The sequence below is a fragment of the Ranitomeya variabilis genome, chromosome 6, assembly GCF_051348905.1.
Source record: "Ranitomeya variabilis isolate aRanVar5 chromosome 6, aRanVar5.hap1, whole genome shotgun sequence".
NCBI classification, from domain to species: Eukaryota; Metazoa; Chordata; class Amphibia; order Anura; family Dendrobatidae; genus Ranitomeya; species Ranitomeya variabilis.
In genome coordinates, this window is record NC_135237.1 from 443,389,680 (window position 1) to 443,415,546 (window position 25,867).

At 41.5% G+C, this 25,867-nt stretch overlaps 1 protein-coding gene across 19 annotated transcripts in view; it reads left to right on the forward strand.

Annotated features, from left to right (window-relative positions):
- The window catches only part of DTNA (dystrobrevin alpha), a 354,562-nt gene that overhangs the window by 94,689 nt on the left and 234,006 nt on the right, over window positions 1–25,867 (forward strand). For 15 of the 19 annotated variants that reach the window (XM_077270431.1, XM_077270436.1, XM_077270432.1 and 12 more), the window contains exon 1: window positions 2,049–2,190. The exons of the other annotated variants lie outside the window; for them this stretch is intronic. In XM_077270431.1, coding sequence (XP_077126546.1) covers window positions 2,174–2,190 — 17 coding nt within the window. In that variant the 5' untranslated portion in view covers window positions 2,049–2,173. Of the gene's footprint in view, window positions 1–2,048; window positions 2,191–25,867 lie in introns of those variants that run through there. 19 annotated transcript variants of the gene reach the window in all.

Consider the following 25,867-nt stretch of genomic DNA (forward strand, 5'->3'; position numbering starts at 1 on the left):
AAAAATATATTTCCCATAAATATCGGATCGATGCAAACCCCAGTATTCATCACTGACCACTGACTCTAGAGTGTCTGAGACAAATCCTATGAACAGAGGAAACTTTTGCCTCTGAAGTGTACTTCTCCACCTCTGAGTATACAAGCCATAGCCTTTTTGTCTGGTTCTCATCATATTGCTTGTTCAAAATACATGTTCACAGCAAGAGGCCCTATCTCAATGGCGGTTGAATTGTCAGCTCTTTCTCACTTCCCCATTTATAATTAATCCCTTATGTTCAATGTGAGGAAAAGTCCTCTCTCCGAAGAAGTCGTTATGGATTTTCCAAATTTTCTCTACAACAGTGAATATGCTCTTATTCAGATTATGACATCTTCACTGACCTCATAGCCTTATTATGATAGATCTTGCCTGCTGTATACATACATATGCCCTCATCTGGATACTTTGATGTCAAGGTCTGGACTGCCAGTATTATTTATATAGAGAAAAGGGTGGTCTTAACACATCAAGTTGGTCATGGTTCATGCTAAGGACCGCAAAAAAAAAACCCTCCCAATTTCTCTGGATTTTGGGCTTACCGCCCCCTGGTGGGAAGATTTTGTAAGTTGGGCATTGTGTCCAAAATGAATGTTCAATGCTTAGGGTACTGTCACACAGTACCATTTTGATCGCTACGACGGCACGATCCGTGACGTCGCAGCGATCGTATGATTATCGCTCCAGCGTCGTAGACTGCTGTCACACGTTGCAATCACGGCGCTGGAGCGATGCCGAAGTCCCCGGTAACCAGGGTAAACATCGGGTAACTAAGCGCAGGGCCGCGCTTAGTAACCCGATGTTTACCGTGGTTACCAGCGTAAAAGTAAAAAAAAACAAACAGTACATACTTACATTCTGGTGTCTGTCCCCGGCGTTCTGCTTCTCTCCACTGTGTAAGCGCCATAGCCGGCAAGCACAGCGGTGACGTCAGACGTCACCGCTGTGCTCGCTTTCCGGCTGGCAGACGCTCACACAGTGGAGAGAAGCTGAGACGCCGGGGACAGACACCGGAATGTGAGTATGTACTGTTTGTTTTTTTTTTACTTTTACGCTGGTAACCACGGTAAACATCGGGTTACTAAGCGCGGCCCTGCGCTTAGTTACCCGATGTTTACCCTGGTTACAAGCGAACACATCGCTGGATCGCTGTCACACACAACGATCCAGCGATGTCAGCGGGTGATCAAGCGACGAAAGAAAGTTCCACACGATCTGCTACGACGTACGATTCTCAGCAGGATCCCTGATCGCTGCTGCGTGTCAGACACTGCGATATCGTAACGATATCGCTAGAACGTCACGAATCGTACCGTCGTAGCGATCAAAATGGTACTGTGTGACAGTACCCTTACTGTAGTAGTGGAAGTTGTTCTCCAGTTAAGGAGAGACATTGGATTGTGGATGTTATCAGCCAAACAAAAAGGTAAAAAATGAGTAAGAAGATTATCTTGACACAGATTGTGTATTCTGTGTTAACTTCACAAGTGAAGAGGAAGATTCATTAATCAGAGGCATAAAAGCTTCCTCTTGATTTGTTGGCATTCCTCTGTGCCATTGCTTAGTTTCGCTGGATCTTTATTGGGTTTTCATGCAGAGGCGACAGTTCGTGCCTGGAAACCAACAGTCCAGAGGAATGTGCTTTAAAGCCCAGCTCTCAGTAAATTGCTGTCTTGTGTCCTCACAATTGAATAGAAAGGGCTTGTCTTCCTTTTTCAGGTCTCCCTCTGACAATCAGGGAAAGCTCCTCTTTCATCCTGTAAGATAGACTGGAGACAGCTGAACGATTATTTCACTAGATATCCTAGAAAAGACAGTGGGGGAGGGAGGCAAAGGGAATGTACAGGCATCGGTGGGGATTGGTCAGCTCTGCAAACTCATCTGTCTTCAGACCTACACTGGTATGTGAAACCGAATCACTGGCAAGTTATAGATAGACGCAGAATATTCAGCATCTCCAGCCAAAACCCAAGTCCAAATCCAATGTTCATCTGTTCCTGTGTCAGCGTTCTCGCCGCGCTCTAGTCTTTTGTGTCTTTTTGTTTTGTGTTGTGGAGACTTTTGATCGAGCCGGCATTTATTTTTGTATGGGTTGTGCAAACGGCTAAGAATACAGACAGCGGCCCTCCGAGACATGGTGCAAACTATCGGGTAAGTGCTACAGCTTTCTTGTGCTTTGTAGTTAGCCGGTGGCATATGAAAGTCCTTTGTGACAGTGACATGATGTGGCAGCAGGTTAACGATCTGAAGACCAGTGGAGTATAAAGTTACTGTATTACTTGTGGCAGGTAGTAGCAAAGTCAAGTTCGAGTTACTTCTAGAGGATTGGCAGTATATTCTTCTATGTAGGGAGTAACAGGATTTGTTAAATGAGATCTGCATACATTTATACCATTCTGTTCTAATCAGAATCGGAAACTCCATGAGATTGATGAGACGGTGTCAGTGGTCGGTGTGTGAACTAAAAACGAAACCTTCCATTAATTCCTGGGTGACGCATCCTCGGCTACTTTTGGTGCTAGAAGAAGTGACTTGTAATCCGACGTACCCTGCCGTGCCTGAGATGTGTAACTGATTTGTGCTGCTGTGTTCATGTCAAGCCGATATATTCTAATAGAGTAATGTGGGCATATGTAAATGTCATCAATGGGTTGCTGTGGTACCATTATATTTTTAGAGAAGTGATATCACTACCATGGTTTACTCTGATGGCATTTCCTATCTGTGAGTGGCTGAAACCAGTGTAGTCGTGGCACCTGTTAGAAGACATAAAGCGAAGAAGTCATGTCAGTAGCCTGTGACTTTGTACAAAAGCACAAAACCATTGGGTAAAACATCCAGACAATGTCATGTATATTGTCGATATATTAATATAATATAGTATATTAATGTTCCTAGAGCATTACTTATTCTTGCGTCTGTTAGTGATCCTAGATAGTGGATCCAGTTGGATAAAACACGTTAGGTGGGCTGCGCTGCTGGAGTAATCCAATTCTTAAGCAATGATGATAATAAGGTTTTTATTTATCACAACGCATTTCAGCACTGTTTCGGCGTCTTCATCAACACTTAACAAAAACGCCAGTAAGGCATTGAGATGCGTTGTGTATGAAAAACTTTATTATCATCTTTGTTGAAAAATTGGTTTTCTCCAGAAGCAAAGCCCACCTAATGTATTGTATTGTAACTGGATCCAATATTTCTTGGAGGATTTATCCACCAGCCATGGGGCAGCAGCCTGCCTACATAAGTGTTGTGCCTGTCACATCTATACCAGATGAGCGTTAGCAAAAAAACATCTCCTTCGATAGGGTATCGCCCTAATGTGCGCTCTTTTCTCCACATCTAAACTTCTTCAGTGATCCTAGATAAGCTTACTACATATACATCCTCTGCTCACAAGGTGTTATGACTGGTGACTACTGGATCAGTTCTATTGCAGCAGACCTGATGCTGTGATTGATCCGTCCTTAATTCCAGTCACTGCAGACCCCATTGACATTAATAGGGCTCCACTGGGTTTTTCTTTCAGTTTTCCTTCCTTTTTCTTGTCTCTAGAAGCAATACCATTTAATAGCCCTTGATTGCTGCACTAATTTGACCCTAGAAATGTGGGCTAAGATTAGAATTAGGCCTTGTTGACATTTGAGCTCTGACATGTCTCTACCAAATATATAAAAAAAAAATCCAACATTTCCTGAACTGCATATAGGGAAAGCCACTTTCACGCTAACACATGAAAAACCCTTAATCACAACGCAGCTTTATTAAAGACCTCTATGCCCCCACAGTAGACTAAACTAAAAGAATCTGCAAATTAGGCTACATGCCCATGATGAGGAAGTAGCCGCGCTTTGGTCGCATGGTATTTTGAGGTGGTAAGAGCATTGAAGTAAGCTTGTTTGGAGTAGTGAAGGGCAGAGTTGTATGTTTTAACCCTTTTTCACCTTCAAGCCTGTTTTCACCTTCGTGACAAGTCCAAATTTCTAACCCTAATTTTAACAAGTGTCAGGCCATGTGCACACGTTCAGGATTTTTCGCATTTTTTTCGCGTTTTTTCGCTATAAAAACGTGATAAAAACGTGAAAAAAACGCTTACATATGCCTCCTATTATTTACAGGGTATTCCCCATTTTTTGTGCAAATGTTGCATTTTTTTCCGCGAAAAAATCGCATCGCGGAAAAAAAAGCAACATGTTCATTAAAAATGCGGAATTGCGGGGATTCCGCACACCTAGGAGTGCATTGATCTGCTTACTTCCCGCACAGGGCTGTGCCCACCATGCGGGAAGTAAGCAGATTATGTGCGGTTGGTACCCAGGGTGGAGGAGAGGAGACTCTCCTCCACGGACTGGGCACCATATAATTGGTAAAAAAAAGAATTAAAATAAAAAATAGTGATATACTCACCCTCTGATGGCCCCCGAAGTGTTCCCGCCTCTCCGGTGCATGCTTTCTCTTCCGTTCCTATAGATGGTGTGGTTCAGGACCTGTGATGACGTCGCTGTCTTGTGATTGGTCGCGTGACCGCTCATATGACTCACGCGACCAATCACAAGCCGCGACGTCATCGAAGGTCCTGAACCACACCGGCATCTATAGGAACGGACGCCGTTGAGGAGATTGGCTGTCTGCAGAGGGTGAGTATAACCATTTTTTTATTTTTTTTATTATTTTTAAACATTCTCTTTTACTATAGATGCTGCATAAGCAGCATCTATAGTAAAAAGTTGGTCACACTTGTCAAACAGTATGTTTGACAAGTGTGACCAACTTGTCAGTCAGTTTTCCAAGCGATGCTACAGATCGCTTGGAAAACTTTAGCATTCTGCAAGCTAATTACGCTTGCAGAATGCTAAAAAAACCACGAAAAAAAAACGGAAAAAAAACGCAAAAAAAAATGCGGATTTCTTGCAGAAAATTTCCGGTTTTCTTCAGGAAATTTCTGCAAGAAATCCGGACGTGTGCACATACCCTCACTTTGTGGTAATAACTCTGGAACACTTCAACAGGTGCCACTGACTCTGAGATTTTTTGTCACATATTGTACTTTGTGATAGTGGTAAAATTTCTCCGATATTACATGAGTTTCTTTGTGAAAAAAGCAGAAATTTTGCCCAAATGTTGCAATTTTTATACTTTTAATTTTTGTGCCCTGAAATCAGTTATGTCACACAAATATAGTTAATTAATAACAATTTGAATGTCTACTTTACATCAGAACAATTTTTCTTTGTTAGGGAATTATAGGGGTTAAAAGTTGACCAGCGATTTCTCATTTTTACAACAAAATGTACAAAACTTCTTTTTTTTTTTGGGGTGGGGGGACCATATCACATTTAAAGTGACTTTGAGGGGGTCAATATAACAGAGAATACCCCCAAAGTGAAACCATGCTAAAAACTTCACCCACCCCTCAAGGTGCTCAAAACCACATTCTAGAAGTTTATTAATCCTTCAGGTGCTTCATAGGAACTGAAGAAATATGAATGTAAAAAATGAACATCACTTTTTTTCACAAAAATTTTACTTTAGACCCAATTTTTTTTTATTTTCACAAGGGAAACAGTTGAAGATGGAGCAGAAAATTTGTTGTGCAATTTGTCCTGAGCACGCCGATACCCCATATGTGGGGGAAAACTACTGTTTGGACGCATGGAAGGGAAGGAGTGCCATTTTACTTTTTTTCCCATTTGAATGCAAAATTTGCTGAAATCATTAGCGGATACCATGTCGCACTTAGAGAGCCCCTGATGTGCTTAACCCCTTTCTGTCATCAGACGTACTATTCCGTCCATGTGGGGTGGGCCCTACTTCTCAAGGACGGAATAGTACATCCAGTGCGATCAGCCGCGCTCACGGGGGGAGCGCGGCCGATCGCGGCCGGGAGTCAGCTGACTATCGCAGCTGACATCCGGCACTATGTGCCAGGAGCGGTCACGGACCGCCCCCGGCACATTAACCCACGGCACACTGCGATCAAACATGATCGCAGTGTTCCGGCGGTATAGGGAAACATCGCGCAGGGAGGGGGCTCCCTGCATGCTTCCCTGAGACCCTCGGAGCAACGCGATGTGATCGCGTTGCTCCGAGCGTCTCTTACCTCCTATCCCTGCAGGCCCCGGATCCAAAATGGCCGCGGGGCTGCATCTGGGTCCTGCAGGGACTACTTCCGGGTCCAGAGCAGGCGCTGTTAAGCCTGCAGCGCTGTAAGTCAGATCGCTGATCTTGACAGAGTGCTGTGCAAACTGTCAGATCAGTGATCTATGTTGTCCCCCCCTGGGACAAAGTAAAAAAGTAAAAAAAAAAAAAAATTCCACATGTGTAAAAAAAAAAATAAATCCTAAAATATATATATATATATATATATATATATATATATATATATATATATATATATATATATATATATATTATTCCCATAAATACATTTCTTTATCTAAATAAAAAGAAACAATAAAAGTACACATATCTAGTATCGCCGCGTCCGTATCGACCCAACCTATAAAACTGTCCCATTAGTTAACCCCTTCAGTGAACACCGTAAGAAAAAAAAAGAAAACGAGGCAAAAAACAACGCTTTATTATCATACCGCCGAACAAAAAATGGAATAACACGCTATCAAAAAGACAGATATAAATAACCATGGTACCGCTGAAAACGTGATCTTGTCCCGCAAATAATGAGCCACCAAACAGCATCATAAGCAAAAAAATAAAAAAGTTATAGTCCTCAGAATAAAGTGATGCCAAAATAATTATTTTTTCTCTAAAATAGCTTTTATCGTATAAAAGCGTCAAAACATAAACAAATGATATAAATGAGATATCACTGTAATCGTACTGACCCGAAGAATAAAACTGCTTTATCAATTTTACCAAACGTGGAACAGTATAAACGCCTCCCCCAAAAGAGATTAATAAATAGCTGGTTTTTGGTCATTCTGCCTCACAAAAATCGGAATAAAAAGCGATCAAAAGCTGTCACGTGTCCGAAAATGATACCAATAAAAACGTCAACTTGTCCCACAAAAAACAAGACTTCACATGGCTCTGTGGACCAAAATATGGAAAAATTATAGGTCTCAAAATGTGGAGACGCAAAAACTTTTTGGCTATAAAAAAGCGTCTTTTAGTGTGTGACAGCTGCCAATCATAAAAATCCGCTATAAAAAAACGCTATAAAAGTAAATCAAACCCCCCTTCATCACCCCCTTAGTTAGGGAAAAATAATAAAATTAAAAAAATGTATTTATTTCCATTTTCCCGTTAGGGCTAGGGTTAGGGCTAGGGTTAGGGTTGGGGCTAGGGTTGGAGCTAAAGTTAGGGTTAGGGTTGGGGCTAAAGTTAGGGTTAGGGTTGGTGCTAAAGTTAGGGTTAGGGTTTGGATTACATTTACGGTTAGGATTAGGGTTGGGATTAGAGTTAGGGGTGTGTCAGGGTTAGGGGTGTGGTTAGGGTTACCATTGGGATTAGGGTTAGGGGTGTGTTTGGATTAGGGTTTCAGGTAGAATTGGGGAGTTTACACTGTTCAGACACATCAGGGGCTCTCCAAATGCGACATGGCGTCCGATCTCAATTCCAGCCAATTCTGCGTTGAAAAAGTAAAACAGTGCTCCTTCCCTTCCGAGCTCTCCCGTGCACCCAAACAGGGGTTCACCCCAACATATGGGGTATCAGCGTACTCGGGACAAATTGGACAACAACTTTTGGGGTCCAAGTTCTCTTGTTATCCTTGGGAAAATAACAATTTGGGGGGTAAAAATCATTTTTGTGGGAAAAAAAGATTTTTTATTTTCACGGCTCTGCGTTGTAAACTGTAGTGAAACACTTGGGGGTTCAAAGTTCTCACAACACATCTAGATAAGTTCCTTTGGAGGTCTAGTTTCCAACATGGGGTCACTTGTGGGGGTTTCTACTGTTTGGGTACATCAGGGGCTCTGCAAATGCAACGTGATGCCTGCAGACCAATCCATCTAAGTCTGCATTCCAAATAGCACTCCTTCCCTTCCGATCTCTGCCATGCGCCCAAACAGTGGTCCCCCCCCCCACATATGAGGTATCAGCATACTCAGGACAAATTGAACAACAACTATTGGGGTCCAATTTATCCTGTTACCCTTGTGAAAATACAAAACTGGGGGCTAAAAAATGATTTTTGTGAAAAAAAAAAGATTTTTTATTTTCACGGCTCTGCGTTGTAAACTGTAGTGAAACACTTGGGGGTTCAAAGTTCTCACAACACATCTAGATAAGTTCCTTTGGAGGTCTAGTTTCCAACATGGGGTCACTTGTGGGGGTTTCTACTGTTTGGGTACATCAGGGGCTCTGCAAATGCAACGTGATGCCTGCAGACCAATCCATCTAAGTCTGCATTCCAAATAGCACTCCTTCCCTTCCGATCTCTGCCATGCGCCCAAACAGTGGTCCCCCCCCCACATATGAGGTATCAGCATACTCAGGACAAATTGAACAACAACTATTGGGGTCCAATTTATCCTGTTACCCTTGTGAAAATACAAAACTGGGGGCTAAAAAATCATTTTTGTGAAAAAAAAAAAGAATTTTTATTTTCACGGCTCTGCGTTATAAACTGTAGTGAAACACTTGGGGTTCAAAGCTCTCAAAACACATCTAGATAAGTTCCTTAGGGGGTCTACTTTCCAAAATGGTGTCACTTGTGGGGGGTTTTAATGTTTAGGCACATCAGGGGCTGTCCAAACGCGACATGGTGTCCCATCTCAATTCCAGTCAATTTTGCATTGAAAAGTCAAACGGTGCTCCTTCGCTTCCGAGCTCTGCCATGCGCCCAAACAGTCGTGTACCCCCACATATGGGGTATCAGCGTACTCAGGACAAATTGCACAACAATTTCTGGGGTCCAATTTCTTCTCTTACCCTTGGGAAAATAAAAAATTGGGGGCGAAAAGATCATTTTTGTGAAAAAATATGATTTTTTATTTTTACGGTTCTGCATTATAAACTTCTGTGAAGCACTTGGTGGGTCAAAGTGCTCACCACACATCTAGATAAGATCCTTAGGGGGTCTACTTTTCAAAATGGTGTCACTTGTGGGGGGTTTCAATGTTTAGGCACATCAGTGGCTTTCCAAACGCAACATGGCGTCCCATCTCAATTCCAGTCAATTTTGCCCACATATGGGGTATCAGCGTACTCAGGACAAATTGTACAACAACTTTTGGGGTCCATTTTCTCTTGTTACCCTTGGTAAAATAAAACAAATTGGAGCTGAAATAAATTGTGTGAAAAAAAGTTAAATGTTCATTTTTATTTAAACATTCCAAAAATTCCTGTGAAACACCTGAAGGGTTAATAAACTTCTTGAATGTGGTTTTGAGCACCTTGAGGGGTGCAGTTTTTAGAATGGTGTCACACTTGGGTATTTTCTATCATATAGACCCCTCAAAATGACTTCAAATGAGATGTGGTCCCTAAAAAAAAATGGTGTTGTAAAAATGAGAAATTTCTGGTCAACTTTTAACCCTTATAACTCCCTAACAAAAAAAAAAATTGGGTTCCAAAATTGTGCTGATGTAAAGTAGACATGTGGGAAATGTTACTTATTAAGTATTTTGCGTGACATATCTCTGTGATTTAAGGGCATAAAAATTCAAAGTTGGAAAATTGTGAAATTTTCAAAATTTTCGCCAAGTTTCCTTTTTTTTCACAAATAAACGCAAGTTAAATCGAAGAATTTTACCACTATAATGAAGTACAATATGTCACGAGAAAATAATGTCAGAATCGCTAAGATCTGTTGAAGCGTTCCAGAGTTATAACCTCATAAAGGGACAGTGGTCAGAATTGTAAAAATTGGCCCGGTCATTAACGTGCAAACAACCCTTGGGGGTAAAGGGATTAAACAGTGGAAACTTCCCACAAGTGACCCCATCTTAGAAACTAGACCCCCCCAAGGAGAATATCTAAATGTGTGATTAGCGCCTTGAACCCCCAAGTGGCTTCACAGAAGTTTATAACGTTGAGCCATGAAAATAAAAAAATCAAATTTTTCACACCAAAATGTTTTTTAGCACAAAATTTTGCATTTTCACAGGGGAACCTGGAGAAATTGCACCATACCTGTTGTGTACAATTTCTCCTCAGTATGCCCATACCCCATATGTGGGGTAATATTACTGTTTAGGTGCACGGCAGAGTTCAGAAGAGAAGTGGCGCCATTTTACTTTTTGAATGCTGTGTTTCCTGAAATCATTAGCTGACGCCATATTGCATTGGGAGAGCTTTTGATGTGCCTAAACAGTTTAAACTCAAGGAACTTATCTAGATGTGTGGTGAGTACCTTGAACCCGCAGGTGCTTCGCAGAAATTTATAACATTCAGCCATGGAAATAAAAAATCCAATTTTTCTCACAAAAATGTTTTTATCCCCAATTTTTTTATTTCCATAAGGGTAACAGGAGAAAACGCACCAAACAATGTGTTGTGCAATTCCTCCTGAGTACACCGAAACCCAGTATATAGAGGAAAAATGCTATTTGGGCGCACAACAGGGCTCAGAAGGATAGGAGCACCATTTGACTTTTTGAATGCAAAATTTGCTGGATTCATTAGCGGACACCAAGTAGCATTTAGAGAGCCCCTGATGTCCCTAAACAGCGGAAAGCCCCCACAATTGACCCCATTTTGGAAACTAGACACCTCAAGGAACTTATCTAGATATGTATTGAACACCTTGAATCTCCAGGTGCTTCACAGAAGTTTATAATGTTAAGCTGTGAAAAGGAAAAAAAATCATGTTTCCTGCAAAAATCTTTTTTTAGCTCCAAATTTTGTATTTTCACAAGGGTAACAGGAGACAATGGACCCCAATATTTGTTGTGCAACTTCTCCTGAGTTTACCGCTACCCCATATGTAATTGAAAACTACTTTTGAGGCACAGCGCAAAGCTCGAAAGAGAAAAAGCACCGTATTGGAGTTTAGATTTTGCTGGATAGGTTTGAGGGAGCCTTGTCACATTGGTAGAGCCACTGAGGTGCCAGAACAGCAGAACCCCCCATAAGTGACCCCATGTTACAAACTACACCTCTCAAATAGTTCATCTAGGGATTCAGTAACCATATTAACACCACAGGATTATCACAGAATGTTATACCATTGTGCAGTGAAGAAAAAATAATTGTATTTTGTAACACCATTTTTTGTTTTAGCAAGAAATTTTCAGGGAAATGGGTAAAAATGGCACCAAATGTGTCCCTCAATTTCTGCTGAATCTAGAAATATCCCATATGTGGCTGTACAGTACTGCTTAGCCACACACCGAGACTTGGGGGGACAGAGCGCTATTTGCCTCCTTGAGCACAGATTTTCCTAGAATAGTTTGCGGACTCCATATACTGAGCCCCTAAGTGCTAGAAGAGCAGTATCTCCCCTCAATGACTCTATTATGGAAATTATACCCCTTTTGGAACTTGTCTACAGGTGTAGTGATGATTTTGACTCCATGGGTATTTTCCAGAAACGAGCAGTCGTGGATATTGCTGAGAGAAAATTGCAAACTGCCATTGTAGTGCCCAGTACATTGTAGTAACCAGTAGAGATGAGCGAATATCTTTGGCTCCCTCCTCATTTGGCAAGCTACAAATTCAAATGAAACCCCCGAGGGATCTACTCACTATAATGAGGCAGTATGAGTTTATTCTGGACTCCACCTGGCCTCTGTTCAGTGTTGCCCTTCTCTTCAGAAGTGCACAAAATTGTGGCGGACTGCTCTTTCATTCACTCCTAAAATAATAATAATCTTTATTTTTATATAGCGTTAATATATTCCGCAACACTTTACAGTTTACACACATTGCCGTCGCTGTCCCCGATGGGACTCACAATCTAAATTCCCTATCAGTATGTCTTTGGAATGTGGGAGGAAACCAGAGTACCCGGAGGAAATGCACGCAAACACGTAGAGAACATACAAACTCCTTGCAGTTATTGTCCTTGGTGGGATTTGAACCCAGGACTCCAGCGCTGCAAGCCTGCAGTGCTAACCACTGAGCCACTATGCTTCTAAAAAGGCTGACACCGCCAGATCACAGGTCAGATGGCGTCCACAGTGCCTCCACCTGCCTCATTATAGGGAATTTTCCGCTGGGGGTTTCAACTGAATCACGCATTTCAGAGATTTACACGGAGACCCCGATGTAAGCGCTCAGTGTGGAGCACAGGATTAATGTGAGCCTAGCCATACTGCAATCTTTTGAGAGGCACAATGAAAAAATCAACAGCTGGGGAAGAATTGGTTTTATTTATTTTTTATACCGTTCCTCGTGTTCTATAAGTGATTAGTCGGCGTTATTAGTTATTCTTCTGGTTGGTGCAATTACATCGATACCAGATTTATACTGTATACAGTACAGACCAAAAGTTTGGACACTCCTTCTCATTTAAAGATTTTTCTGAATTTTCATGACTATGAAAATTGTAAATTGACACTGAAGGCATCAAAACTTTGAATTAACACATGTGGAATTATATACTTAACAAAAAAGTGTGAAACAACTGAAATTATGTCTTATATTCTAGGTTCTTCTAAGTAGCCACCTTTTGCTTTGATGACTGCTTTACACACTCTTGGCATTCTATTGATGAGCTTCAAGAGGTAGTCACCGGAAATGGTTTTCACTTCACAGGTGTGCCCGGTCAGCTTTAATAAGTGGGATTTCTTGCCTTATAAATGGGGTTGGGACCATCAGTTGTGTTGAGCAGAAGTCTGGTGGATACTCAGCTGATAGTCATACTGAATAGACTGTTAGCTGCTTTTTTTCTTGCCATAATACAAATTCTAAGTAAAGAAAAATGAGTGGCCATCATTACTTTAAGAAATGAAGGTCAGTCAGTCCGAAAAATTGGGAAAACTTTGAAACTGTCCCCAAGTGCAGTTGCAAAATCCATAAAGCGCTACAAAGAAACTGGCTCACATGAGGACCGCCCCAGGAAAGGAAGACAAAAAGTCACCTCTGCTTCTGAGGATAAGTTTATCCGAGTCACCAGCCTTGGAAATCGAAGGTTAACAGCAGCTCAGATTAGAGACCAGGTCAATGCCACACAGAGTTCTAGCAGCAGACACATCTCTACAACAACTGTTAAGAGGAGACTTTGTGCAGCAGGCCTTCATGGTAAAATAGCTGCTAGGAAACCACTGCTAAGGACAGGCAACAAGCATAAGAGACTTGTTTGGGCAAAATAACTCAAGGAATGGACATTAGACCAGTGGAAATCTGAGCTTTGGTCTGATGAGATCTTTGGTTCCAACCACCGTGTCTTTGTGCGACGCAGAAAAGGATGGACACAGATGGACTCTACATGCCTGGTTCCCACTGTGAAGCATGGAGGAGGAGGTGTGATGGTGTGGGGGTGCTTTGCTGGTGACACTGTTGGGGATTTATTCAAAATTGAAGGCATACTGAACCAGCATGGCTACCACAGCATCTTGCAGCGGCATGCTATTCCATCCGGTTTGCGTTTAGTTGGACCATCATTTATTTTTCAACAGGACAATGACCCCAAACACACCTCCAGGCTGTGTAAGGGCTATTTGACCAAGAAGGAGAGTGAAGGGGTGCTACACCTGATGACCTGGCCTCCACAGTCACCAGACCTGAACCCAATCGAGATGGTTTGGGGTGAGCTGGACCGCAGAGTGAAGGCAAAAGGGCCAACAAGTGCAAAGCATCTCTGGGAACTTCTTCAATATTGTTGGAAGACCATTTCCGGTGACTACCTCTTGAAGCTCATCAAGAGAATGCCAAGAGTGTGTAAATCAGTCATCAAAGCAAAAGGTGGCTACTTTGAACAACCTAGAATATAATATATATTTTCAGTTGTTTCACACTTTTTTGTTAAGTATATAATTCCACATGTGTTAATTCATAGTTTTGATGCATTCAGTGTGAATTTTCAATTTTCATAGTCATGAAAGTACAGAAAAATCTTTAAATGAGAAGGTGTGTCCAAACTTTTGGTCTGTACTGTATTTTTTTTATGTTTAGCTGCTGTCACACACTAAAAGACACTTTTTATTGCAAAAAGCATCCCCATATTTAGATAGCTGTAATTTTTCCATATTTCGGCTGACAGTCATGTGAGGGCTTTTTGTTTGCGGGACAAATAGACATTTTTATTGGTACCATTTTTGGGCACATGACATTTTTTGATCACTTTCTATTCTGATTTTTGAGAGACAGAATGAACAAAAATCAGCAATTCAGGAATTTGCTTTTTGTTTTTGTCTTTTATGCCGTTCCGCGTGTGACAAGATTGAGAAGGCAGTTTTATTCTTCGGGTTAGTATGATACCACGTTTATATCATTCTTTTATGTTTTGGCTCTTTTACACAATAAAAAGTGTTTTATAGTAAAAATAATTGTTTTTGCATATCTTTACTCTGAGAGCTATAACTTTTTTCTTTTTCTGCTGACTTAGCTGTAGGGCAGCTTGTTTTTTGCTGTACAAGATGGGTTTTTGATTGCGTTTTTTTTTAGTTGGTATAATGATAAAGCATAGTTTTTTAACTCGTTTTTTACGGTGTTCACTGAAGGGGTTAACTAGTGGGACAGTTTTATAGGTCTGGTCGTTACAAACACACACCATATGCGTTTTGTACCTGCGGATTTTCTGTAATGCAATTCTGTGGAGAAAATCCGTACTTATAACTCGACATACGAGTAAGAGAAATTTCAATCACATTTTCACTGCTTAGAAAATAAAAAGCACAGTGGACATGAGATCTCTATAAAAACGATCCACTTTGCTGAAACCGTAAAACGCAACGTTTTTGGGCAGCAAAAATACGCACCAAAATCTCAGCATGGAAACATACCCTGAGAGAAGGAGCATCAGTTATGCCAAATGGGCTCAGTTTATATTTAGCAATAGTATTCAAGAAAGAGTAGGAAGCGATGCCAGAGATAACAATGCATGTTAGTGTAATTAAATCCATACAAATAAGAAGGGCATTTGCGAATAATAAGGTAAGTCTGAATAGTTCAGAGTATGTACATAGGGAGTATTCTGATGAGGGTCTTTATGGGCTGTAGAGAATCAGCCTTTACATTTACCTCCCAGACTGGTAACCATGCTATAGATTTTGAAAAAGAAGAGATGTCATTTTCAGCCATTATTTTTATGGATATTTTCCGCTTTGCAGAAGTGAAATATTAATACTGTTGTAAAGTTATACAGCATAAAGGCGCATTTTCTCTGGCAGATAATTGGGTAAGGAAGTGTTCAAAAAAGTCTTTGTTCCGAATCATCGGCCTGTTTAAACATGGTTGTGATCAGCCAATGAAATCTTATAGGAAGCCTACAATTTATTGCTGTCAGTAACACATTTTCTCTGGATAACCTGGCTATGTGCAGCCGACAATATGCAGACTGTATAGGAACCAAACTCTCATTTTGATGATTGTTTGTCCCTACATTATACAGTTTGCATTTGCCTGTGTAGAAGATACATTACATGAGCAACTTTTTATATAGACAATTGACACTCGTTATGTCTGCACTCGGCCTAAAACTAGACATATGAAAACTCTGCCTAATTTATCACAATGGTGCGTACGATATTTTACTTGCTATACTTGTTAGAAGCTTTTCCTTACTCCACCTCTTTAGAAGTATGGTGTTAATACATCTCCATAGTATGACACTCCTTATATTTGTAATGCTTTCAGATTGGCTTCAGAGACCACTGCCAATGTTTAACAGACCACCGAGCTGTGTACAACTCAGGAGACAAGAGCTCGCCTCTCCTATCATTTTGGGCGCGTGGAGCAGAGTACTAATTCACTAGAAAGCAAACCGTATTCTGTGAAGTCCAAGCTCTGCTCCTGAGCTGCGTACTTCTCAGGGGTCTTCTGAGTGATCGGTCTTGGGACCCAGACTCCCACAGATATGTAAGGCAAATAAAAGAACAAAACATAAAAAAATCCAAACTTTAGTTTACTCACTATTTTGTTCTCATTTCCTAGTCAATTTAAAAATTGTCAATGAATGCTACATTTTATTAGCAAGAAAGAAAAAAGACTGCACTGGCATTGCTCTCATCCACACGTGGTCAATCTCAACCTGCCAGATTCATTGTTTAAATGCACAGTGTATGTAACCTTTTCGGTGCTCAACCCTAGGGCTCGCTCACACTGCCGTGTGCTGAGCGCTATGTGATGATTTATTGGACAGCACTCAGACCAATATTATAGTATGGGGCAGTGCTGATCTGCAATTAGATGTCATTCAAGTGCAGTCCGACATCCGTGGACACAAACAATGGAGAAGATGGAGAAATTCAATTCTCTTCTCTGCACCTATGCTGTGATTCTCTAACATGACACTCAGATCAGGCTCCGACAAGTATGACCCGAGTGATGGTAGCTTAATCTTCCCAATTCTCTTGCATTAGACAATCAACACTCGTGTGATCCCAGAATTAGGAGACTAGTCCACATATCAGAAGTAAAAACTGAGGAGTCTTAAGGGGCACTCATCTCTAGATGAAAAATACAAATTGTTTCACACTTTATTGCGATTACACATAAACCAGAGACTGTTGAGACAATTAGACTAACCGCTGTTTTGTGCGAGACCCACGCTTCCTGAATGCCAACTTTGTGATTTCAGACTTTCACAAACCCAAACTTGAAATTGATGAAAATAAATATTTGCTTCTTATGTATAAAAAAACGTAATTAATTTTATTGGTCTGTTAGGCTACTTTCACAGTAGCGTCGGGCTCGGCCCGTCGCAGTGCGTCGGGCCGAAGGTTACCGACGCTAGCGTTCTCTGTGCCGCACAACGGGGGCAGCGGATGCATTTTTCCAGCGCATCCGCTGCCCCATTGTGAGGTGCGGGGAAGTTCGGGGAGGTGAGGGCGGAGTTCCGGCCGCGCATGCGCGGTCGGAAAAAGCGGACCGTCGGCCTCAAAAAACGTTACATGTAGCGTTTTTTGCAGCCGACGGTCCGCCACAACACGGCGCAACCGTCGCACGACGGTTGCGACGTGTCAATGCGTCGCAAATGCGTTGCTAATGTTAGTCAATGGGAAAAAAACGCATCCTGCAAGCACTTTTGCAGGATGCGTTTTTTTGCCAAAACGACGCATTGCGACGTATTGAAAAAAACGCTAGTGTGAAAGTAACCTTAGTGAAATGTTTTACTATTGGGGCTTTATGCCCTGTTACTATTTTTTTTCTTCTTTTTTTTGCATTACTGAATCAGTATCTTTCCCATACCATTTCACCTTTCATATTAATTCTGTTTAATAGTGGGATCCGGTGGCTCCCATTTCTGAGGATACAGTGGCATGTAAAAGTTTGGGCACCCCTGGTCAAAATTACTGTTATTGTGAGCAGTTTAGCAAGTTGAATATGAAATGATCTCTAAAAGGCCTAAGGTTGTAGATTACATATTTCCTTTTTATTTTAGGCAAAAAATATATATATTTTCATTCTTCTTGTCTGAGGGATTTTCATCCATTCTTCCATGGAACATTCTTCCACTTCTGTGAGATTCCTGGGTCATCTTGCATGCACTGCTATTTTGAGGTGTAGCCTGTTATGATCAGGTGACCTTGGAGCCGCATGAAACTTTCTCTGGAGTAGGTGGAACCTGTACTGACCGCAAATCCTGAACTAACACCACAACTAGAAGTAGCCGTGGGGTGTACCTAACATACCCTAGACACCTCGACACAGCCGGAGGACTAAATACCCCTATAGATGGAAATAGGAATGCTACCTTGCCTCAGAGCAGACCCCCAAAGGATAGGCAGCCCCCCACGAATAATGACTGTGAGTAGGAGAAGAATAGACACATGCAGGTAGAAAACAGGATTTAGCAAAAGAGGCCACTCTAGCTAAATAGGAAAGGATAGGATAGATTACCAGGCGGTCAGTATTAAAACCCTTCCAAAAATATCCACAGCAGATAATACAAAAAGTTCCACAATCTAACTAAAGACATGGAATGTATATCTGCCACTCCAGAGAATCCAGCAAGACTGAGAAAATACTGACACAATCTGAGCTGGACAAGAAAACACAAAGAATAGCACTGAATTGTGAAGCACACAACATGTGTGCCACAGGAAAAAAAACCCAGACACTTATCTTTGCTGATTTGGCAGAAAGGCAGGAGGAACCAGGCAGAGGTCCTACATCTCCCAAGAACAATTGACAACTGGCAAGGACTAATGAATCCTGCACGCCTAAATACCCCAGTCAGAACTGCAATCAGCAGATACACCTGTCCAGGACTGCAACTCAGGGGCAACTGCATTACCACCTACAACCACCGGAGGGAGCCGAAAAGCAGAATTCACAACAGTAGCCACAGATTTTCAATGATGTTCAGATCAGGTGACTGTGAGGGCCATTACAAAACCTTCAGCTTGCGCTTTTTGAGGTAGTCTATTGTGGATTTTGATGTGTTTTGGATCATTATCCATTTGTAGAAGCCATCCTCTCTTCAACTTCACCTTTTTTACAGATGGTGTCATGTTTGCATCAACAATTTGTTGAAATTTCATTGAATCCATTCTTCCCTCTACCCGTGAAGTGTTCCCTGTGCCATTGGCTGCAACTCAACCCCAAAACATAATTGATCCACCCCCATGCTTAATGGTTGGCGAGACATTTTTTTTTTTCCCTCACATCCTGTGCCCTTTTTTCTCCACACATACCTTTCATCATTATGGCCAAAGAGTTATATTTTAACCTCATTAGTCCACGGGACTTGTTTCCAAATTGCATCAGGCTTGTTTAGATGTTCTTTTGCATACTTTTCACGCTAAATTTTATGGTGAGGACGCAGGAGCGGTTTTCTTCTAATGACTTTTCCATGAAGGCCATATTTTGCAGGTGTCTCTGAACAGTAGAACAATGTACCACAATTCCAGAGTCTGCTAAATCTTTCTGAAGGTCTTTTGCAGTCAAGTGGGGGTTCTGATTTGCCTCTCTAGCAATCCTACGAGCAGCTTTCACTGAAATTTTGTTGGTCTTCCAGACCTTATCTTGACTTGCACTGTTCCTGTTAATTGAGATTTCTTAATTACATTTCAAACTGAGGAAAGGCAACTTTAAAACGATTTGCTATCTTCTTATAGCATTCTCCTGCTTTGTGGGCCTACACCATTTTCATTTTCGGAGTGCTAGGCAGCTGCTTAGAAGAACACATGGCTGCTGTTTTTGGCACAGGGTTAGAGAAGGCTGTTTTTTTCATAAAGCTGGGAAATTTGCATCACCTGCCCTTTCCTAACAATGATGGTGAACAAGCCATAATCCTAACAGGCAAATTAAAGTTAACATACTTCCGAAGCCCATTTTCCTCACACGGGGAGCGGGTAACACTTCACATAATAGGGAACCATACTGACATCGGGTTTTTTTTCCGTGCATAAGTGCATTTTTTCTGATTGTGTTCCTCATGTGTGAACTTTTCTAGATATTTTGACCACATACTAAACTAATTGGGAAGCCTGTCAGATTGTGAACAGGATACTTGTAGCTGTGCATGTATACATACCTGTACATTTATTCATACTGCTCCAGCTGTCCTCCTCTTTGTGTTCGGTGGTTTGAGGCACCTTTTTATTGTTAATATTATTGTTCATGTCTGTGTGATTTAATTTTAATTCAAATAAAGTGATTTAAAACTATATTTCTAAGCCCTTCTTGAGTGCTATACGGTGTATTCACCATAAGATCGGTATGGTTCACAGGCTAATTTAGCTCTGAAACCTTGGTCAAAGTTATCTGAACACACAAATCTCCAAGGGTGCCAAAACTTTTGCATCGTCCCACTTTCATTTTTGTAAAATAATTAGTGATGAGCGAGCATACTCGTTAGTTGAGATTTCCCGAGCATGCTCTTGTGGTCTCTGAGTATTTTGGTGTGCTCGGAGGTTTAGTTTTTGTCGATGCAGCTGCATGATTTGCAGCTGCTAGACCGCTTGAATACATGTGGGGATTGCCTAACAAACAGGCAATCCCCACATATATTCAAGCTGGCTATGAGCCGCAAATCATGCAGCTGCATCGACAATAACTAAATCTTCGAGCATGCCGAGACCACAAGAGCATGCTTGGAGAAACCCGAGCAGCAAGCATACTCGCTCATCACTAGAAATAATTTTTTTTTTTTTGTCTAAAATACAAAGGAAATATGTCATCTTTAACATTAGGCCTGTTAGAGATCATTTCATCTTCAACTTACTTAACTGTTCACAATAACAGTCATTTTGATCAGGGGTGCCCAAACTTTTATATGCCACTGTTTGTCATCCCACAGTTGCTCATGTCGCCTGTCCATGTTGCCTGGAACAATGGAAGTTGCCAGATCGAAGACTTGCTCCCAGTCTTTGTTTAGAAACTGACAGGCTCTATAGGGTCCTAGTTTTAAGATAAACTACGGTACATTATATTGACTGCTGGCTCAGGCCAGAAAATAGCTGCCTTCTCTTTGTATACCAGTGATCAATTAACGTGATTGCATAATAGTCCATAATTAGCTACAAGGGTATAGAAAACAAAAAGAGTCGTTCTGAAATCAATCGCATTTAGGAAAAAATTACATAAAAGGCTTTCATATGTGTCTGACGTCTGAATGTTTCCACTTTGTAAGGCTCTTCTCCGCCTGCTGCGCTGATTTTCTCTAGTATAATAACAGGCACTATGAAGGAAAACAGGAAAACCTAATAATGTAATAGTGCCAGTGAACAGTGATAACATACTACTGCTGATGTGAACACTGGCCAGAATTGAAGTCACACTTTAACAGTAATAAGTATTATCGCCATGAATTTACACTCCCATGGTGTAATTGTTCTCCTATCCCTTATCCTTCCATTCTCCAATGTACCGGTAATTTGTGATTGGAGGAACCTACCGCACTAATTCGTTATCTATCTTGCCATCAAAATAAGGAAAACTGAGGTCATGTATGTTCCCCTCTTTTTTTATTTCAATAGCAAGAGGCAATGAAAAAAAACTTTCTGTAGCAAGAATTTGCTTTTTAAGGCTATGTTCACACGTTGCGTTTTTGTTGGCAAAACCTGCTGTCTTGGCAGTAAAGAAACTGCTTAGAAAAAGCAAGTTTTGCTGCTGATAAAGTTAACACATAAAATATGATACAGCATCCTGAGGTTTTTGCACCGAAATCACCACAAAACCTGATACCTTTGTTTTTTGCTGCACTTGCTCATTGCTTTCTATGGGTAAAAAAGTGCTGAAAAATGCTGAAAGAAGTGACATGCTGCCGTATTCAAAAACGCAGTAGTTTTTTAATTCAGTCAGGAGAAAAAAAACCAATACGTGTATGAGATTTTAAAAATTTCATAGCTTTTGCTGGTACTGTAAAACGCAGCTTAAAATTTGCAATAAAAAATGCAGCAAAAATGCAAGATGTGAATAAAGCCTAGGGTGGTTTTGATGCCGATTTCATTTAGCAGTTATCACCACCATTCTGATATGTAATGATGGAAAGTGTAGGCATCTCATTATAATAAATATATATATATATATATATATATATATATATATATATATATATATATATATATACCGTACATATATACATAGTGCTACTTTGTTTAGGTACATTATATAGCAATAAATGATACGTTTTATTATCTTAAGAGAATGCCTCCTTCCAAATACTACAGACTCCCCCAGACCTGTGAATGTCCGTTCAGCCGGTGGCAGGAAGCATTCCCTGGACTTATCTCATCTTGGTTTCCCAATCTGCTTACCCTCCTATAAGCCAAGGTGATGGCATCAGCCTGTTCCCTGGGCTCCTTTCTCCTCTCCTGTGCCTGTCAGTCGGAGTGAATGACCTCACATTGTCATTATTTTTGGATTTTGGGTGCAGCACATACAGGAGAGAAACCCCAGAGCTTCCGATGAATGGGAATGTCCATGAAGCATACTATGTAGCACAGATATTCAGGAGGATGTTTCTGGCGTGCTAGTGGCTAGATATATATTACCTGTAAAAAATGTCTACTGAAATCACATCATCAAGGCCTATATCAACCACAAAATGTTCTATATATTGTTGGCTTTTAAAGGAATTTCTCATCAAGTTTTTGCTACCCCATATAATATCAGGATAATGTAGGGGCAGAAACCCTGATTCCAGCACATTCTTTTCACTTGCTGGGCTGTTTGCTGTAGTTCTGATAAAAATCACAGTTTTATATGCTGAAGATGTAGCAGTTCTCTGAATAGTGATCTCTATATAAACCTGTCCACACCACTGTTTGGCAGCTTTCTGCCTATGCAGAGTGATGGCAGAAAACTGCCAATCAGTGCTGTGGGTGGGGTAATACAGAGCTTGTGAATATGCTTTACCACCTGGTATCAGGTTTATTAGTGCTCCAGTGATAATCTACAAAACAGCGGCTGTATTAAAGGGAACCCGTCACCGCGTTTTGCTGCTATAAGATGCAGCCACCGCCTTTCGGGGCTTATCTACATCATTCTATAATGCTGCAGATAAGCCCCCGATCCGACCTGAAAGATTAGAAAAATACGTTTTATTATACTCGCCCAGGGGCGGTCCGGTCTGATGGGTGTCGCAGGTCTTGGTCCGTCGTCTCCCATCTTCATGCGATGTCCTCATATGCTTGCTTCGTGTCGCACTCCTGCGCAGGCGTACTGATCTGCCCTGTTTGAGGGCAGAGTAAAGTACTGCAGTGCGCAGGGAAAGGTCAGAGAGGCCCAGCGCCTGCGCACTGCAGGAATGTGCTCTGTAAACATGATAAATATGCAGACGGATGTGGTGCCATAATCTCCATAAACTTTAGTGGAGCTGCTGCAAGTGAAAAAGGATGAGTCCCTATATTCTTTTTATATGCAGCAAAGTGTGAAGAGTCCACCATCACTGTAGCTTCCTGAGAAAACAAGTTCCAAATGGACCAAGTCAGGTCCCACGATTACTCCATACAGACATGTCTGCAATGAGCGTGTAAATCCCAACACCACTCCACAGGCTACTGCTTCGTGCGGATATGGGATATAGGTATAGTTACCTGTTTAATGGAAAATATACGGCAGAACCTCCAGCTATCAAGTACAATGGGGGTTTATTTAGTATACTCACAAAGGCACATTCATATAGCACTTGTATTAAAAACATCCAAGGATAGCCTCCTCTCTCTAATCACTGAAAGGGTCCCAGGGTATCGCCAACAATTCCAGCTTCTTCTGGGGCAGTATTATTGGCCAAACCCTGGGTCAAACCTTTAGTGATTGGCATTACCACAAGCTATTCTTGGATGTTTTAAATGTATGTGCTATGTTAATATGCCTTTGCCAGTGTAATAAATAAACCAAATTTTCACCTGATATCTGGAGATTCTGCACTATATTAGATGGGTAATTCCATCCCTTATCTGCAAGAAGCAGTAGCCAGTATTTGATCATCAGTTGTATTGGGATCTACATGCTCATCGCGGACACGGCTGTATGGAATAATTTCAGGACCTGACTTTCCTTTAGAACTGTTTTCCCTTGATGTTACAGTGGTGGTGAGTTTCCAACCTCTCCGAACTCCGACATTACTTTAGCTTGGTGTTTGAAACCCATCAAAAAGAAATGATGTAACTGGTCAAATATATAGACAATCAATATAAACTTTTATTAAATAACAATTAAAAACACATGACATAACATCAGACCAAAAATTGGAAAAGAGGGTGAAATTTGAACACCAAATACACTCAGCGTGATACATAGGTGACTGACATCCACACCCGGTATGAACACCAACCTCCCGGTAGCTATATATAGATATAAAAATATATATTAAGTCCAATATATGGACTGATGCCAGGCGTTACTGCCATAGGTACAATAGCGTGACATAATCTCCTACTCTCCTAGCACTATCCACTGATGTAACTATAGCATATACCCCCATATAACAAATAGCCTAAAGGCCTAAACATGAGCGCCGTACAATCGGCAATAATTACCTCAATAGTGGGGGTACCAGGGTAAGGTGGGCGTCCGGGTGAAGGAGTCTGCAGACGCCTTCACCCGGACGCCCACCTTACCCTGGTACCCCCACTATTGAGGTAATTATTGCCGATTGTATGGCGCTCATGTTTAGGCCTTTAGGCTATTTGTTATATGGGGGTATATGCTATAGTTACATCAGTGGATAGTGCTAGGAGAGTAGGAGATTATGTCACGCTATTGTACCTATGGCAGTAACGCCTGGCATCAGTCCATATATTGGACTTAATATATATTTTTATATCTATATATAGCTACCGGGAGGTTGGTGTTCATACCGGGTGTGGATGTCAGTCACCTATGTATCACGCTGAGTGTATTTGGTGTTCAAATTTCACCCTCTTTTCCAATTTTTGGTCTGATGTTATGTCATGTGTTTTTAATTGTTATTTAATAAAAGTTTATATTGATTGTCTATATATTTGACCAGTTACATCATTTCTTTTTGATGGGTTTCATATGCTATATATGATGATGGGTCTGCCAAGTCCTAATGGACACTTGATCGAAAAATAATATGCGGCAGGTTACTGTGATCATGTGCCTTGGTCATGTTTGCTTTATATGTTTAGCTTGGTGTTGTAGAGCTGCAGTCTCTTTGAACTTTGCCTTATAAAAGTGATACCTTTTTTTTGTAGAGAATTGAAGTGCCAGTTATGAGACATTTAGCAAACAAACCGTACTCAAATAAGGCTGGAATTGCACTGAGGGCATGTCAATGCTTTCTAAAGAAGTCGTCCAAGTGCATTGACTGATTTGCATAGTTATTTTATTTTACTCACGGTATATAGTGCCATTAATTCCACAGCCTTTTACAGATATTATCAGCACTGTCCCCATTGGGATTCACAATCACATTCCCTATCGGTATGTGTTTGGAGTGTGGGAGGAAGCCATGCTAACACTGGGAAAATATACAAACTCCTTAAGGTACCTTCACATTAAGCAACGCTGCAGCGATACAGACAATGATGCCGATCGCTGCAGCATCGCTGTTTGGTCGCTGGAGAGCTGTCACACAGACAGCTCTCCAGCGACCAACGATGCTGAGGTCCCCAGGTAACCAGGGTAAACATCGGGTTACTAAGCGCAGGGCCGCGCTTAGTAACCCGATGTTTACCCTGGTTACCAGTGTAAAATGTAAAAAAACAAACAGTACATACTTACATTCGCGTCCCCCGGCGTCCGCTTCCTGCACTGACTGTGAGTGCCGGCCCTAACAGCAGAGCGGTGACGTCACCGCTGTGCTGTGCTTTCACTTTACGGCTGGCGCTCAGTCAGTGCAGGAAGTGGACGCCGGGGGACGCGAAGGTGAGTATGTACTGTTTGTTTTTTTACATTTTACACTGGTAACCAGGGTAAACATCGGGTTACTAAGCGCGGCCCTGCGCTTAGTAACCCAATGTTTACCCTGGTTACCAGTGTAAAACATCGCTGGTATCGTTGCTTTTGCTGTCAAACACAACGATACACGGCGATCTGACGACCAAATAAAGTTCTGAACTTTAACCAACGACCAGCGATATCACAGCAGGATCCTGATCGCTGCTGCCTGTCACACTCAACTATATCGCTAGCCAGGACGCTGCAACGTCACGGATCGCTAGCGATATCGTTTAGTGTGAAGGTACCTTTACAGATGCTGTCCTTGGTGGGGATTTGAACTCAGGACTCCATCACTGCAAGGCTGCAGCAGAACTAAACACTGAGCCACTGTGTTGATGGTTTCTTCCCTAGATTTCCCTTGATTGGTTCTATAGATCTTTACAGAAAAGGTATGTCA